Here is a 15,628-nt window from a genome sequence, read left to right as displayed (position 1 = left end):
CTGGAGTGTCTGAAAAGGAGGAGGGGCAGAAAAAGTATTTGAAGAAATAATGATTATCCAAACTTGATGAAAATGGAAACCTACAGACCCAAGAAGCTTAACAGTCCCCAAGCACAAGAACATAAAGAAAATTATACCAGGGTACATCACAGTAAAATTACTCAAAACCTATGACAAACAGAAAATCTTAAAAGCAGCCAGGAAAAAACGATCATTACATACAGAGAAACAAAAATGACAGCAGATTTCACATCAAGACAAGTAAGAACACAGTGAAGCAACATCTTGAAGCACTGAAAGAAAAAACTATCAACCTAGAATTCCATGCTTAACAAATATATTTTTCAAAAGAGACGATGACATAAAGATGTTTTCAGACATGTAATAGCTGAAAGGATTCCTCACCAGCAGATCTGTACTGCAAGAAATGAACATTAAAGGAAGCCCTTCAGGCAGAAGGAATGTGGTATCAGAAGAAAATCTGGTCTGCACAAAGGAATGAATAACACTAGAAATGGTAACTATGTGGGTAAATAAGATTTTTTATTATTATTATTGCTTAAATCTCTTTAAGAGATAACTTCACTGTTTATGTAAAAATAATAACAATACACTTGGGGATTTTTAATACATGTAATGTGTGTTCTGTGTAAACTGACTCTGAAGGCATTCAAAGCAAAAGATTCCAAAAATCTTTGTAGTCTTGCAGGGTAACCACCCTGAGGGTCAACACTGAGCTGAATGTCTAAGCTCTGGTTTGTGTGGGTTGGTTTCTTTTTCTTTGTTTCTTGATTTTAATCTCAGTCTCAGTCTCACATTCAATGGCTCCCATTACATTTAGGATAAAATACAAATTCCCTACCAAGGCCTAAATGATCCTGCCTGGTCTGGCCCCTGCCTTCCTCTCCAACTTCATCTCCTGCCATTCTGCCCTTCAACCACTTTGCTTCTCAGCCACAAAGGCCTTCCATTATTTCTTAGGATACACCGAAGTTTTTTCCCCAACTCTGTGCCTTTGATTTCCTATCCTTCTGCCTGGAACACTTCTCTCCAAGCTCTTCTCTCAACCAGCCGCTTCTGATTCTCCAGATGACCAGCCCATCTAAAACAGCCTCTCTGCTCCATTATCCTCTACCACAGCATCCTGTTTCTTTTCTCCACAGAATTCATTATAAACTATAATATTTATGATTTGTTTCATTTGTTTGTTTATTGTCTGTTTTCCCTCCTAGAATGTCGGTCTTGGTCACCATGCTATCCCCAGCATCTAGGACAGTACCTAGCACAAAACAGGCCCTCAACAAATACTTACTCAATAAATACAACCCTGGATAACACATTTTAAGGGGACATTGACTACAGCATACTAAGAAGAAAACAACTAGAGTGAAAAGGGTCTAGAAATCCTGACAATGAGAGACTGGTGAAGAAACAAGAAATGTGTAGTCTAAAGAAGTACAGACTAATTTAAAATGTCCAAATTATCTTCAAATATTTGAAGGTCATCATATAAAGAAGTGTTTGTTCTACATATCAAACCAGCTAGCCAAAGTTTCAAGGAGATATACTTTGAGTCCATATACAAAAACAATTTTATCACAACTAAAACTTTAACAATGAAATGGACTATTTCATTAGTTTCCCACTATTGAAAATATCCAAGTAGCTGAATAGTTATCTATCAGAGAACCTGAAAACATAATTTCTATACTGGGAAATGAGTAGGGAAAGCTGAACTATAGGTCCATTCAGATTCTAAGAATCTATCGTTCTAAGAATACAGGCAATTTTTAATTTCACTTATACAAAGGGAATATCCATTATCACCTTTCATTCAATGTATTTATTCAACAAACACTGCACAACTGATATCAATAAATGACTACATTAGCCCAATGAGATAAAAACAAAACATGATTCTACTCCATCCAAAGAGCTATAGTCTTGGAAAGGAAATAAGACAGTTATGACTCAAGACAGAATGAGGTAAGTGCCATAAGCAAGGTACAAAGTGCTTTTCAAGGTTTTTCCTGCATAACTGATTTTGTTATATCTGAAAATCAATATCCAGTCAATTTTTGTAAAAACTGCAAATAACTCCCAAGATCTAGTAGGCACAGGTTTTATGTAACACCTTTGATGACTGCAAGGCAAGCTGCTATAGAATCTGAACACATAAAATAGCATACCTGGAGATGAGTAGTTATTACAATGGATATGACTAAAATGACAAATTCACAATCCAATCATTTTATATTCACTAATATTTAAAAATCGCATTATCTCTACCTCCAAAGACAATCTGAAATGGTGGCCCAATATTTTACTTGAAAAACTCTAACTAAATTAGAAATGTAACACATCCATCAAGCTTACCTCCTGGTTTTCTTTTATTCCTTTATCAACTACCTGATAAAATAGGGTCCTGGGGAAATAAGTCTAAATAGGTTAAAAACTAGAATACTCCCAAATTTACATTTTACAAAGAACATTTAAATGAACCAATTTAAATATGAATCAATCTCACGCCACATTCCAGGGAAAGGTCTCACCCTCTCTGTCTAAGTACAGGGCTTTTATTGTTTTGTTTTACTATATTTTATTTGTGTATACACTGATAATTACAATGGGAGACAACTGAAACAGGATCCAAATTAGGCTTGCTTGTGTATTAAAACACATCACTTGTTGTTACATTGTCACCCAAGTTTGGATCATTTCAGCAGTGATTATTTGGTTTGTTAATTAGAATCCCAGTATTGCAGAGACAACAGGGCCCTTAAAGATGGCTAGCGCACAGTGCTTTTATGTCTTTTTTTACTTTTTCAGTACATGGCTTTTTAAGCAAGTCAATATATTTAACCAAAATAAATACATCAATAGCAGAAGACTGCTAGATGTCTAAGCACCACTGTATTCTAAAAATAAAATCCTCTGAATCCACCGTGGTGCTTAAAATGAACGTTTTTACATAATAAAAATGCTGACAGCAGAAATAAAGCGTTTAGCTTAAGAGGCAGAAAAAGCAATAAACAATTGTTATTTTTGAAAAAGGAAAATTTAGCAATTTTATGAAAACCACAACAAATGGTTTCAGGAAAAATTAGGAGTACAAAAAGGGTGTAAGACAGACAAGTCAAGTCACAGTTCACAGAAAATAAACACAGCAACTTAACATACCACAGTCTGAAGGCATTGGTGCTGCAGAAATGGAAAAGATAACTGGTGTATCAGAACCTTGAAATAAAAATGGGTATCTTCCAATCAAAGAACTTCCTTCTAATGGAAAATCCGGAAGGTCCTCTATGGTCATCTTCTAGAAAGCCACCTTTAATGAAAGGGGGGGAAAAGCATATCTATTATATTTGTATGCAACTTAGAATAATTGCCTTCAGTCACAAAAAGCCTGTTTTTTTTTAATATCTAATCTATTGACATTTTTAACTTCAACCTTCAAAATTCTATTTTAGAGAGGAAGGGAAAAAAACTTCCTTTTAGCGAACTGTTGTCAAAGAATATACATTGCTTAACACTGTCTCTCAGGGTCAACAGCATATGTAATCTTTTTAGGCAAAGCTCGGGAGTAATAAAAAACTACTACTATATATTTCCTAATAATAGGTGAAAACATTTTTTAAACGCTGAGCTAATCTAAATGGGTGATGTTCTCTTTACTCGCAGTAACAAACGAGGAGATGTTATCCCTTGTAGGTGCATCTCTAACTTCTCATAGGATCTGACACAGGTTCTATCATCTGTCATCCAGTAGCTCATGCCATGTGCTCATCACATGAAAAAAATCTAGTTTAAAATGTTCTCATTATTTTCCAACATCCCAGAAAACTTTACTGAAAATTGACCATATCACTCGTACAAATCTAAATCTAGGAGCTTACCCACATGGTTTCACTTAACAATGTAGAGGATCTGTTTAGTTCATCCCAGCAGAAGATGGAAGGCCATGCCTTTTAAACCACATCACTTATACTACCTCTCTTTTCCAGGAAACATGAGCACTCAGAATAAATTTGCTCTAAATTAGACAGCTGCTGCACCCCAGCACACATATCAGAGATGACACAGAATGCAGAGAAAATGTTAGCAAAACTGAACTATGAAGCTAAAAACCTTCCAGTTTCTTCTGCACCAAATCTCTGAAGTCTGAAATATTATGAATCTCTATATCTGTTCAAAATATAAGCAGAAAACTATATTACAAAACTAAATAAAGGTGATTTTGGATTATTTCAGTAGAAAGAACAGAGTAAGTAAAGATGATTAACTGATAGCTTACTCTAGCAGATAATGCCATGCTAGATATTACTCAATGTGTGCTCTATTATACTTGGTTAACCAACTCTATGTCTATCACCTTTACCTATCATGCTTACCTACCATCACCACCCTGCTCCAAGGAAACAGTCACCTTTCTGAGCTAAATGGTTTGTTTCCAATTAGATTCATATGTTTTCTGAATACCAGCAGAAACTGGTAAAGAGTAAGGCAATTTCTTTTTTCTCATAAGGTACATGTTTACATGGACATGGATATTATATACCAATAACTTAATCCAGTATTACTACGTTAAAGGTATTCAAGGTTTCTTGGATGCTAAAATTACTCGCCACCCAATACTTTGAATCATTTTGACATTAACCTGGCCACATAAATAGGAAAAATTGTTGCCATACAGCATGGTGAACTTCCTCAAATACTAACAATTCCAAAAAGTAGCGCCTACCACAAAGACAGCCCTCCTTCAATACTATAGTATTGAAGTATTCAAAGTCAGTCAGGATTTCTACTTGTTGGCTTCTACAAATTACCTGGCAGTAAATTTGAGCAAAATAATCTATGCTGGGTATGAAGCATCCTTTAAAGTCAAGGACCAGAAATAAAATTTAATAAATATTAATATGTACAAGGCACTACACTATTCTAGATGTTTCAGAGAATACAAAAATGAGTAACAGATGGTCCATGCTTGTTAGGTAGCTTACAATCTACTAGGGTGAATAAAATAGTACTAATAACTATAGACGATAAAACTGAGTGAAATATGTTCCATAACCTAAGTACAAGGAACATTTGTTATGGGAGTTGCTGAGAATCAGAAATGGTGCAGTGAAAAAAGTATCACTGAGATGAGTCTTGAAAGATGAGTAGGCAGAAATAGGGGCATAAATTTAAAAGGGGAGCCCATTAAAGGAATAGCAGGCTGGAACTTGGGCACATCTAGTAACAGGTAAGGCTGTCATGGTTTTTTAGGACTCTCCTCAGTAATGCTTTATATACCTGATCAAACACCAAACCACTTAATTCCATGAGCACTGGAAACCGTTGATTTTTTAAAAGGAGACTGTCCTGATTCAAGCTGTTTTAGGAAGGTTAATCTGACTACAATCACACTTTGGGACTCAGCCATGTTTTTAATTCTCCAGCAAAATGACTAAGTGGTTTTCTTTCTGAGCTGGTTAAGAGGAAGCCACCTTTCAAACCTCCCTTTCAAAGAGTGGGGTTTCCCATTCAAAAATATTTTTTAAAATGATCTTCAGAGTGTACCTTTCATTTTTTTTTGTAGACTTGAGATCCTTAAAGATAGGAACTGTATCTTACACAACTATCACTTGGCACAGGAGCTAGATTAGTATTTTTTACACATTTAATAAATATTCAAATCCTAGATTTGATGTGGAAAGATGATTCATTCAACAAGATGTAATCAACTTCACTTTACATATTAGATATTTCAAACCCATAGAAGCTACTACATTACCTGAACAATGCAGTGAATATTCTTCATATTTTGTGTCTGCATTGCATTTTCCCCTGGTCCCATTCCCTTTCTTTCACGAAAAGCCCAACATTCTACCTTCTGTCCCACTTAAGAAAGCTATACACCTCCACAAACTTCTGTATAGTTTTAGTTTAGAATCCTTTCCTAAAAGCGATTTCTGGATCTAAGGATCTGGGAATCTTGGTCAAACCCAGAGATGTGCTTAGCTGGATTGAGTATATACTTTCATTTCAAATCCTACTATGGTTAATTGGTGATAATGGATTATGTAAAGTAATCCAAGATTAAAAGTTGGCCCCAATTAACTGTGTACGTAACAGATGCAATAACAAGAATCAACTTCCCCAAACTTTGATTTACATATGAATTCCATCACCCCGAATCAGCTCTGAGTAAATGCAACTTGTAACATGGCTCTAACATTTTGTATTTTTTTTCAGAGATACCTGGTCAGTGCCCTAACACAGAATGGTGGTGAGTGGAGATGCCCATTAACTTCTTCAAAGTGGTTCAGGGCTATTAGGGCCTCACTAAGGAACCTCACTGAGGCTAAGAAACTCCCTCAGATTTATCTGGATTATGGTTCAAGAGCAGCATCCTTGAGCTACTCAGCTCTCAGGAGATCCAGGCTGCATCCACACGAGTTGGAACAATGAGGCTCTTTCATTCAATTTCATATAGTATTCTGTCATGAGTGTTTATCTTCACGAGATACCAAAAAACATAATCTAACCAAAATAAGCATTTTAAACATATCTCCAATAACCCATTTATTTGTTACCTACATGAAATCTGTTCAATCACTAAGCAGGTATGTACAGTATTTGATACTTAGTTCGTTAGCTCTAGGCCCTAGAGAGAATATAAAAGATACCTGCCCTCAAGAAGTTCATTTAGTCATTCAACAAATATTTATCAACTGTTTCTTTCTAAGTCTTAGACTGGCATAGCAAAGGTAAAGAAAATAGATACGCCCTTGCCCTCAAGTAGAGGCAAGAGCAGAATGGCTACAAGAAAGCTGTAGTTACTGTATAATTGAAATAAGCGCTGGATTCAAGGGGGCCAGTGAAGGCTTCCTGAGGGAATAATTTAAAGCTGCAGTGCCCAACCAGGTAGCTACGAACCACATGTGTCTATTTAAACATTCAACTCCTCCACTGCTCTAGCCCCATATAAGTGCTCAAAAGCCACATGTGTCTAGTGGCTACCATATTGAACACTGAAGAAAGAACACTCCTCTCATCACAGAAAGTTCTACTGAATCAAACTCTAGACAAGAAAACAATAATACAAATGCCTGAAACAACAAGGAACAAAGGCTAACAACCTAAGCAAGCCCATGGTAGCATACTTAATTATACATAATTAACAAGGGAACAGTATGCCTAAAAGTAACCAGATGTTCGCAGATTTACACTGGGATAAAATGTTGATTGTATAACATGAAGATCACTAGTATGTTTCAAAATTGGAGTTGTTATAAGCCATAAAAGACATCATATAAATATTTTTCTAAAAGCCTTGCTGATAGGGCTGTTTCTGGTAAATCTGAAACATCTGAAATAAATCCTTCAAAATACTATACCATGTGCCAAATTTTCTATAAAACAAATAAACATATTCATTCTATTTCAAGATTCAATCTTACAGCCCAGGTAGTCCATATCAAACGAGAGTATTTCAAAATGCATATTTATGATAGCAAAATAGGATGGAACCAGGATGGCTTTGCCTCATAAAAATGCAGAAAGCTAGACTTCTGCCAATTTCAATTATCTGCTTTCTCTGCACAGTTGCTACATGTCCCGCACCCCGTGATCTTCTGCCATTTAGATGACTTTAATTCGTGCAGAAGATACATAAATGACAAATGTCAATGTGAAAGTGAAGTACAATTAAAGTATTTGGCGGATGTTTCAAAGGAGGGCGTTTCTTCATTGAAATATTTAAAAGGCACCAATTTATACTATGACATTGCTACAATGTGAAGCACAGTCTAGCTGGGAACATACAGCAAGTTATTATCCCATGAGAATATCCTCCTCTGATACATATCAAAACACTGTCTCAGAGTTTAAATCCAAATTGCCTACATAGTCTCTGGATTAATGAACAACCTGACATCTAATTCAAAAGAAAGCTGACATTATAAACCCATCAATTTAACCCACAAGGATGAAGCGTCTCTGTTTAGCAGTCTCAGCGCAAGTGTTTTCCCTAACTTCCCTTCCCATGATTTACAATTAAGGAATCTCGAGGTAGCAAACGACTGGAAGCAGAGTCATTTGTCTTAGCTTTGAATTCTCACCGGCAAAAGGTTTCTCAAACAGCTTAATAAGCAAGGGGAGGCATGAGAGATGTGAAGAGGCCCCTTTCAGGAAAACCACGAAGGGCTGGGTACAGCACGCTGCCCATCACTGCGCGCGAGAGGCTCTCCCAAGGGCGTCGGGGCGGTCAAGGCTGGAGCTGCGAAGCGGGGGCCGGAACTCAGTTCCGCCGTGCGGTCCAGCCCTTCCCACACACCTGGCAGCATCTCATCCTGAAGTTCAACCGGCGGTGAGGAACGGAAACCAGAAACCCGGGTCCCCGCCTGTGGGCCGCTCCAACCCCGCCCTCGCCCCAGGGAGGCCTCCAGAAGCCGGCGACTCCGGCGCCCACTGCTGGCGACCACGGGGCTCCCAGCGCCTCCGCGCCGCCCTCCCGAACCGCCAACCGGCCCTCGGGCACCCGCGCCCCCGCCCGCCCGGCCCGGAGCCCCCGCGCCCTCCCGCCCCACCTGCCTCCTCCGGTCCTCTCCGGGCGGCCGACGGGGAACGCAGGGGCGCGGAAAGAAGGCTGAGGGGCGCGCTTCTCCGACCCGCACGGGTCTCCGGCAGCCGGCCGCGCGGCCTCCCGCTGCGCCACGCTGCGCAGCGCAGCTCCGCGACCTCGTCCGGCCCCTCCCGCCTGCCGCCTCCGCGCCGCGCGCGCCGGAGCCAGGCCCCACGCGGGGTCGACGCGCGCGCGCGCGCAGAGCAGGCGCCCCGGCGGCGCGCAGGCTCCGGCCCAGGCCCGCGCACGCGCCGGGGAGGGGAGACAGGCGGGGAGCGCGCTCCTGAGCTCGCCGCCTCCTGCCTTCGCCCCCGGAGCTCCTCCGCAGAGCGACGGTTGAGGCTCGAGGTTAGGAAGGTCTGGTGGGCTTCGGGCGTCAACCCTGCGAGGATGGGGCGCCACTGTGATATTTCCACCGCAGCCGAGGCAGGCTCTCGGCGGAACCCCGCCTGGCCTTAAGCCATGCTTGGGGAAACAGCCCATGGCACGCTGAACAGACGCTCCTGCGTCAAAGCCCTTAGCTAGACCAGTCTGACTGGCCTCCCAGTCTCACATCCCTAGGCTGGAAGCGCTCCAACACCTTCTTAGGGGCAGGCACCACGTCTTACCCTTTTTAGGCTCCCCAGTATCTAGCCCCGTGCATGGCCCAGAATAGGGTCATCAGTCAATTACCTGTTTGCAGGTCTTGCTGTAAAAAGCCTAGTCAAGGCTATGGCCAAGTTGAATGATTACAACCAAGGGTGTCAGTGTAGAGGCAGAAGAGGATGCATGCGTAGTCGTCCCAGAAGTTTATTTCCCCTGATGCTTTGCTCCCTTCTCACCCCCTTCTCTCCTGGTCCCCTTCTCCATCCCCGAAGAATCAGAAAGTGGTGATGAATGCTGACATCCTGGTTCTCCGTCCCGTGGAAGGAAAGGTGTTACTTGACACTTAATGAAGCGACTTAATGAGTCCATTGTTTCCCCATGACTGAAGTTTGTAACACGGAGCCAATAGTGTTCCGCCATAACAACTCCCTCTGAGGCCTTTTTGTTCTGGCTCTGATATACCAACTACTACACTGTACTTCCACGTTCACCAAATGCAGTGCCTGGCAAGAGCAAATGTTGAATGAATTAATGTCTACCACGACTCTTCAAGAGCAGAGGTAAGTGCTCGGGCACTCTAGAGCATCTTTTCCTGTTAGAATAATTGATTCCAGACCCTGGAAAAGGCCCCCCTCCATTTGCTTGAGTCCCCCTTACGATATCCTCCCACCAAGTAGCCATAGTTGAGCACCTCCAGTAACCAGGAATTCACTTCCTTTGAAAGCAGCCATTTTATCTTTGACCAGCCTTGTTGAAAAGTTCTTCCTACCTTGGAAGCTAAAATACAGTTCCCTGCATCTCCTTATTGGGTTCTATTTCTACCCTGAAGACTCCAGATCATGTCCAACTCCAAGGAATCCAGGGAAAGCATTCTCAGTCCTTTAGGCTGCTCCTTATAAGACATGCTTAAGATCCCACTCACCAGCATTTTAAGGGTCTCTTTATGGTGCATCCCAGCTTGTCTAGAGCTCTCTTAAATGTGACACTCAGGAACGAATGGGGTGTCCTGTTGAGTGCAGAGAGGAGGGAGACTGCCACCTGTTTCTTGGCCCTATGCTTCTATTAGCATAGCTCACAATATCGAAATACTCATTTGCGACAGTCACATCCCATTGTGGAATCGGGTGGAACATACTGTCAACTAAAATTCATAGCGCTTATGCAACATTTAAACACCATGACCATCCCACAGTCCCTAGTCAGCTGCCAGTTTCTCTGTCCCTGCAGGTTCAGCACCTTATGCACTCTCAGGGATGATAATGTGACACAGATGCTTCCTCCTCCCTTCGGGGATTCCGCCTCCCTCTCTGTCACACCCAATTCTCGTCTGACCCCACCCACCTCTTTAACTGGTTAAAAGAAGGAAAGTAATCTGCCCTTGGTTGGCTTGAAGCAACTGTAAATAAGCCCTATTGTCAGTAAGCCACAGAAATTCATAAAAATCTATGTGTAACAGAAGCTGCTGTTGGCAGACTTTCCGCATATACAGTTCACTTTATTGCTGATTTAAATTATCCCTCTGAGAAACCACTGTTAGTGATTGACAGGCTGTGGCTGGCTGAGTTGTTCTTCACTATAATGAAAGTCTCTGTGAGAACCAGCCAGGCCACTAGCTTTTTCTGCTACACCCAAACACTATACAGTACCTTGGCAAATTCCCAGGATACCAAGCCATTAGAGAGAGACTCTCCCACTCACCTGCTTACCTTTACTGAAAAAACTGAAGTTACTCCCTAGACCATCATCAAGAATGCAAGCACTCATTGGAATCATGCTTCTTGGAACACCCCATGGGTTATACAATCCTCAGACCAAGAGTTGGTCTGGGTAATGATATGGGGCCAGAACTTGGAACATGAACCGTCCACTGGGATGGGAAGGGACATGGGGAAATGGTCCAGCTGCAGCTGCTGAGATTCAGTTATACCTGAAGGCACAACAAGGTCCCTGGACAATGTAGCAATAAACCACAGTCCCAGGAGGTGACCAGCCTCAGTGGTCAGCATCCATGTGGAGAAGGGGACATTACTGACTGACCACAGTTTGATTCCTACCTATGGGATCTTACTTGCCTTCACTTTACCAATGAAGAATCAGACTCCAGGAGGCTGTGGAACTTGCTCACTGTACCCTGGGACAGAAATAGGATTCAAACCCAAGTCTGTCTATCATGAAGGCCTGTGTTGATCCACAATTTTGTATGATCTACACAGGGTGTACTTTGGGGCATTCAGGACACAGAAATGCTGCATTGAGCAGCAGGGATCATTGAGAAATTCAGAGAGCCAATCAGAATGTCAGCATCAGGAAGGTCTGTCAGTGGCTAACAGAACCACAATCCATGAGAAAATGGTTAGGGGAAAAAAATCAAAAGAATTGGGCTTCCCTGGTGGCGCAGTGGTTGAGAATCTGCCTGCTAATGCAGGGGACACGGGTTCGAGCCCTGGTCTGGGAAGATCCCACATGCCACGGAGCAACTAGGCCCGTGCGCCACAACTACTGAGCCTGCGCGTCTGGAGCCTGTGCTCCGCAACAAGAGAGGCCACGAAAGTAAGAGGCCCGCGCACCGCGATGAAGAGTGGCCCCCGCTTGCCGCAACTAGAGAAAGCCCTAGCACAGAAACGGAGACCCAACATAGCAATCAAGCAATAAATAAATAAATAAAATCTTTAAAAAAAAAAAAAAAAGAAAAGAAAAGGATACAAATTTACCCACTGTATGAACAAAACTATGTGGAAAAAAAAAAAATCAAAAGAAGACAGTGTCACTGCTGGTACATGGACTGAGGTATTGGGCAGGATATGATTCACGGGGGAGGAAGACAAGGGCTCGTTTCCAGAATGTGAGTGTACAGGAGACATCCAGCTGTTAGAATCGGGGTGCCAGATTGGAGACCAACTAGCAGAGGTAGTTAAATATAGACTATCAGAGCACTGGGTAGAACCCCTAAAATCTTCCTATCATGTTTGCAGATGATATAATCATCACCATAAAAAACCCAACAGAATCAACTATTAGACATTATAGGTGAGTACAACAAGGTTGCCAAATACAAGATCAATTTCTAAAAATCAATCGTTTCCTCTACTTCATCAGTAAGCACCCAGGAAATATAATAGATTGCAAGAGACCATTCACAATATCAATAAAACTTTAAAGCACAATATTCAAGAATTAACCTAGCAACTTGCAAGAAATTTATGGAGAAAATTTTAAAGTTCTATTTAAGGACATAAAAGAAGATTGAATAAAAAGAAGATATACTATGGATAGGATGACTTTACAGTGTAAAAATGTCCATTTAATCTCTATAAATTCAATGTTATACCAACCAAAACTCCAGCAGGAACTCAAATTTTAAGGAACTTCAATAAAGTTACAAAATAGATCAGGAAAAATAAAATTTTATATAGTTAAATCAATTTTGAAAAACAAGAGCAGAGAGAGGAAACCTACCCTGCCAGATATTACGTCATTACTACATAGTGATAAAAATAGTATGCTACTAGTACAGAAACAAATGGAACAGCCACACAGAATAGAACACTCAGAAGCAGACCCCTGGGACCTCAATATATGTAAATGTGGGGCTGCAAATCAATGAGAAAAATATAAATTATTTAGAAGATGGTTTGGGGGAAACTAGATTAGTTTAAGAAGAAAAAATAGAGTTGGATGCCCCATGTCTACCATATTCAAAGTGAACTCCAGATTGATTAAAGACCTACATTTGAAAAGTAGGTAGAATGTAGGAAAAAATCTGTATGAATAAGGGGTAGGGATTTACTTCATAAAACAAGACTGCAAAAGTGCAAACCTTAAAAGACTAGGTGATTTGACTATATCACAGTGAAGGTTTCTCTTCAATGAAAAATACCATGGAAAAAGTTAACAGGCAGCTGACAAATTGGGAGAAGATAGATATTCAAAAGCAGCTAGGGATTCATATCTAAAATATGTAAGTAACTTTTGCAAATCAACAAAAAGAAGTCAGAGAATCCAATATAAAAGTGAGAAAAGGATAGGAATAGGTGATTCACAGAAGGGAAAGCCAGGATAGCAAGCACACACAGAAGAGATGCTCAAACTCACTAGTAATGAGAGAATGGAAAGACAGTGTGATACTGCCAATAGCCACTGGTTTGCTGGTATATATCTTAAAAACAGCTGGGGGTTGAGGGAGAGTCCTAATTTGTAGTGTTTGCCAATTTCCATGGTACAGATACTCTCACCCCTACTGATTTCAAGCTACCAGTGTGAAGTCACTAAACAAGAAATTGGGAAGAAATGTGCTCAATCAGCTCTCATGAGTCAACTCCAACACACCACTACTTTACCCATCAGCCTGGCAAAAGTCAGAAAGATAATTCCCAGTACTGGCAAAGATATGGGGAAATGGGAATCCTCATGCACTGCTGATGAGAATTTAAACTGCTAAATACATTCTGTAGAGCAATTTGGTAACATTTAGTAAAAAAATTATCAGCATTCTTTATAACTCAGCAATCACCTTCATAGATATGCCTCAAAGGAACCCTTACAAGGGTCCTATAGGAATCTTCTTCATGTGGCTTCCAGGAAGCCAGTTTCTCATTTACTAGGTGATCTCTTCCAGTCCCTGGCTTTAAATACCATCTCTATTTTCATGATTCCAAAATGTCTGTCTCCAGCCCTGAACTTCAGACATATATTCATTTGCCTACTCAACATCTAATCTAGAGTATGCTCTAGATTAATAGACATCTGTTAATTAATAGGCATCTCAAATATAACATGTTCAAAATAGAACCCTTACCCATAACCTTCCCATATCAATAAATGGCAACTCTACTCTTCTGTTGGCTCATAGAATCATCCATTCCTTCTTTCATATTTCTGAATTCCACAAACCGAAGTCCTTTCCTCATTCTTAAAAAAAAAAAAAAGTTCATGACGTTATTAATGAAGAAATTTCATCAATACCACTGAAATCCTTACAAATCAATAGTCACCAGAGATCCCAGGAACTTCCTACTGATGCTACTTGGGCTTGCCTTCCCCTGACCTATCTCCTTTTCTTTCTCAGGACTTCAAGTAGGGACTGTCTGCTGAAACGGACTGCAAACTGAAGACCTCACAAGCCTTATCATCTGAATCTGTGGTTCTCATTCCTTGTTGCACATTCACATCACCTGGATATCTTTCACAAAATACGTAAACCCTAAAGACTCCCTCAGGTATTCTAATTCAACAGATCTCATTTAGATTCAGGCTATTCTGTAAGTTTATTCTCTCTTTCATTAGCCTGCTTCCGAAGAAGACAATAACAAATGAATTTTTCAGAACCACCTGTTCCTGTGCGGGGCCCTCCGGTTGGCGCCACTCACAAACATCTCATGACATAACCACTTTTAAGAGTCTTCTTTACAGTCTGACATAAAAGAAGAAGGAACAAAGGGAATTTTTCATGGCATCAGGATCAAAACTGCCGCTGTTGTACAAGAGCTCAGTTTTTCATACTGGTCACTCCAGTTTTGGGCCACCAAGACAACTCCAGAAACATCTCTAGCACACAAAGACAGCATCAGGCCCGTTTCCACTAGGATGTTCGTTCAAGTACTGCACCCCCCCCCCATTGAAACTGACTCTAGTCAAGCCTCTAAATATAACTAACATTCTATAGAAATTGTGAGTCATAAGGAATATCACAAACACCACCAGGAGGATGCAATCAGCCAAATCCAAAATGTGGGAACTTCTACAGGGCAAATAACCAATTCCAAAAAATAGCTAAGGGGAACTGGTATAAATCAAAAGAGACATAAGAGCTATCTCCACAACCTGTAATATGCATACCTTGTTTGGATCTGGATTCAAACAAAGAAATGTAAAAAAACCTCTTGAGACAATTAGGAGAAATTTAGTCCAAATTGGATATCAAATGATACCAAGAATTTTTTGTTGATTTTGTTATGTATGATAATGACATGATTTTGTTTTTATTTTAAAAAATCCTTATCTGTTAGAGATTCATACTAAAGAATTTATGATAAAATGTTTAATATCTGGAATTTGCTTTAATATGCTCCATTATTAAAAAAGAGTGTGTGGGGCTTCCCTGGTGGCACAGTGGTTGAGAATCTGCCTGCTAATGCAGGGGACACGGGTTCGAGCCCTGGTCTGGGAAGATCCCACATGCCGCGGAGCAACTAGGCCCGTGAGCCACAACTACTGAGCCTGCGCGTCTGGAGCCTGTGCTCCGCAACAAGAGAGGCCGCGACAGTGAGAGGCCCGCGCACCGCGATGAAGAGTGGCCCCCGCTTGCCGCAACTAGAGAAAGCCCTCGCACAGAAACGAAGACCCAACACAGCCAAAAATAAATAAAATAAATTTAAAAAATCATGTCAATTCATTAAAAAAAAAAAAGAGTGTGTGGTGGGAGGGATAAATGAAAAG

General features: G+C 40.8%; 1 protein-coding gene across 1 annotated transcript in view; it reads right to left on the bottom strand.

The window, feature by feature from the left end:
* The window catches only part of CLIP4 (CAP-Gly domain containing linker protein family member 4), a 60,887-nt gene extending 52,177 nt beyond the window's left edge, over positions 1 to 8,710 (bottom strand). The window contains exons 1-2 of the mRNA XM_061210747.1: positions 8,574 to 8,710; positions 3,181 to 3,328 (exon numbers count right to left, since the gene is read on the bottom strand). Coding sequence (XP_061066730.1) covers positions 3,181 to 3,313 — 133 coding nt within the window. The 5' untranslated portion in view covers positions 3,314 to 3,328; positions 8,574 to 8,710. The remainder of the gene's footprint in view (positions 1 to 3,180; positions 3,329 to 8,573) is intronic.
* Between the last annotated feature and the right edge of the window lie 6,918 nt (positions 8,711 to 15,628).

The sequence above is a fragment of the Eubalaena glacialis genome, chromosome 14, assembly GCF_028564815.1.
Source record: "Eubalaena glacialis isolate mEubGla1 chromosome 14, mEubGla1.1.hap2.+ XY, whole genome shotgun sequence".
NCBI classification, from domain to species: Eukaryota; Metazoa; Chordata; class Mammalia; order Artiodactyla; family Balaenidae; genus Eubalaena; species Eubalaena glacialis.
Note: the sequence above shows the minus strand (reverse complement) of the source record. Positions and strands in the feature narration are given on the sequence as shown.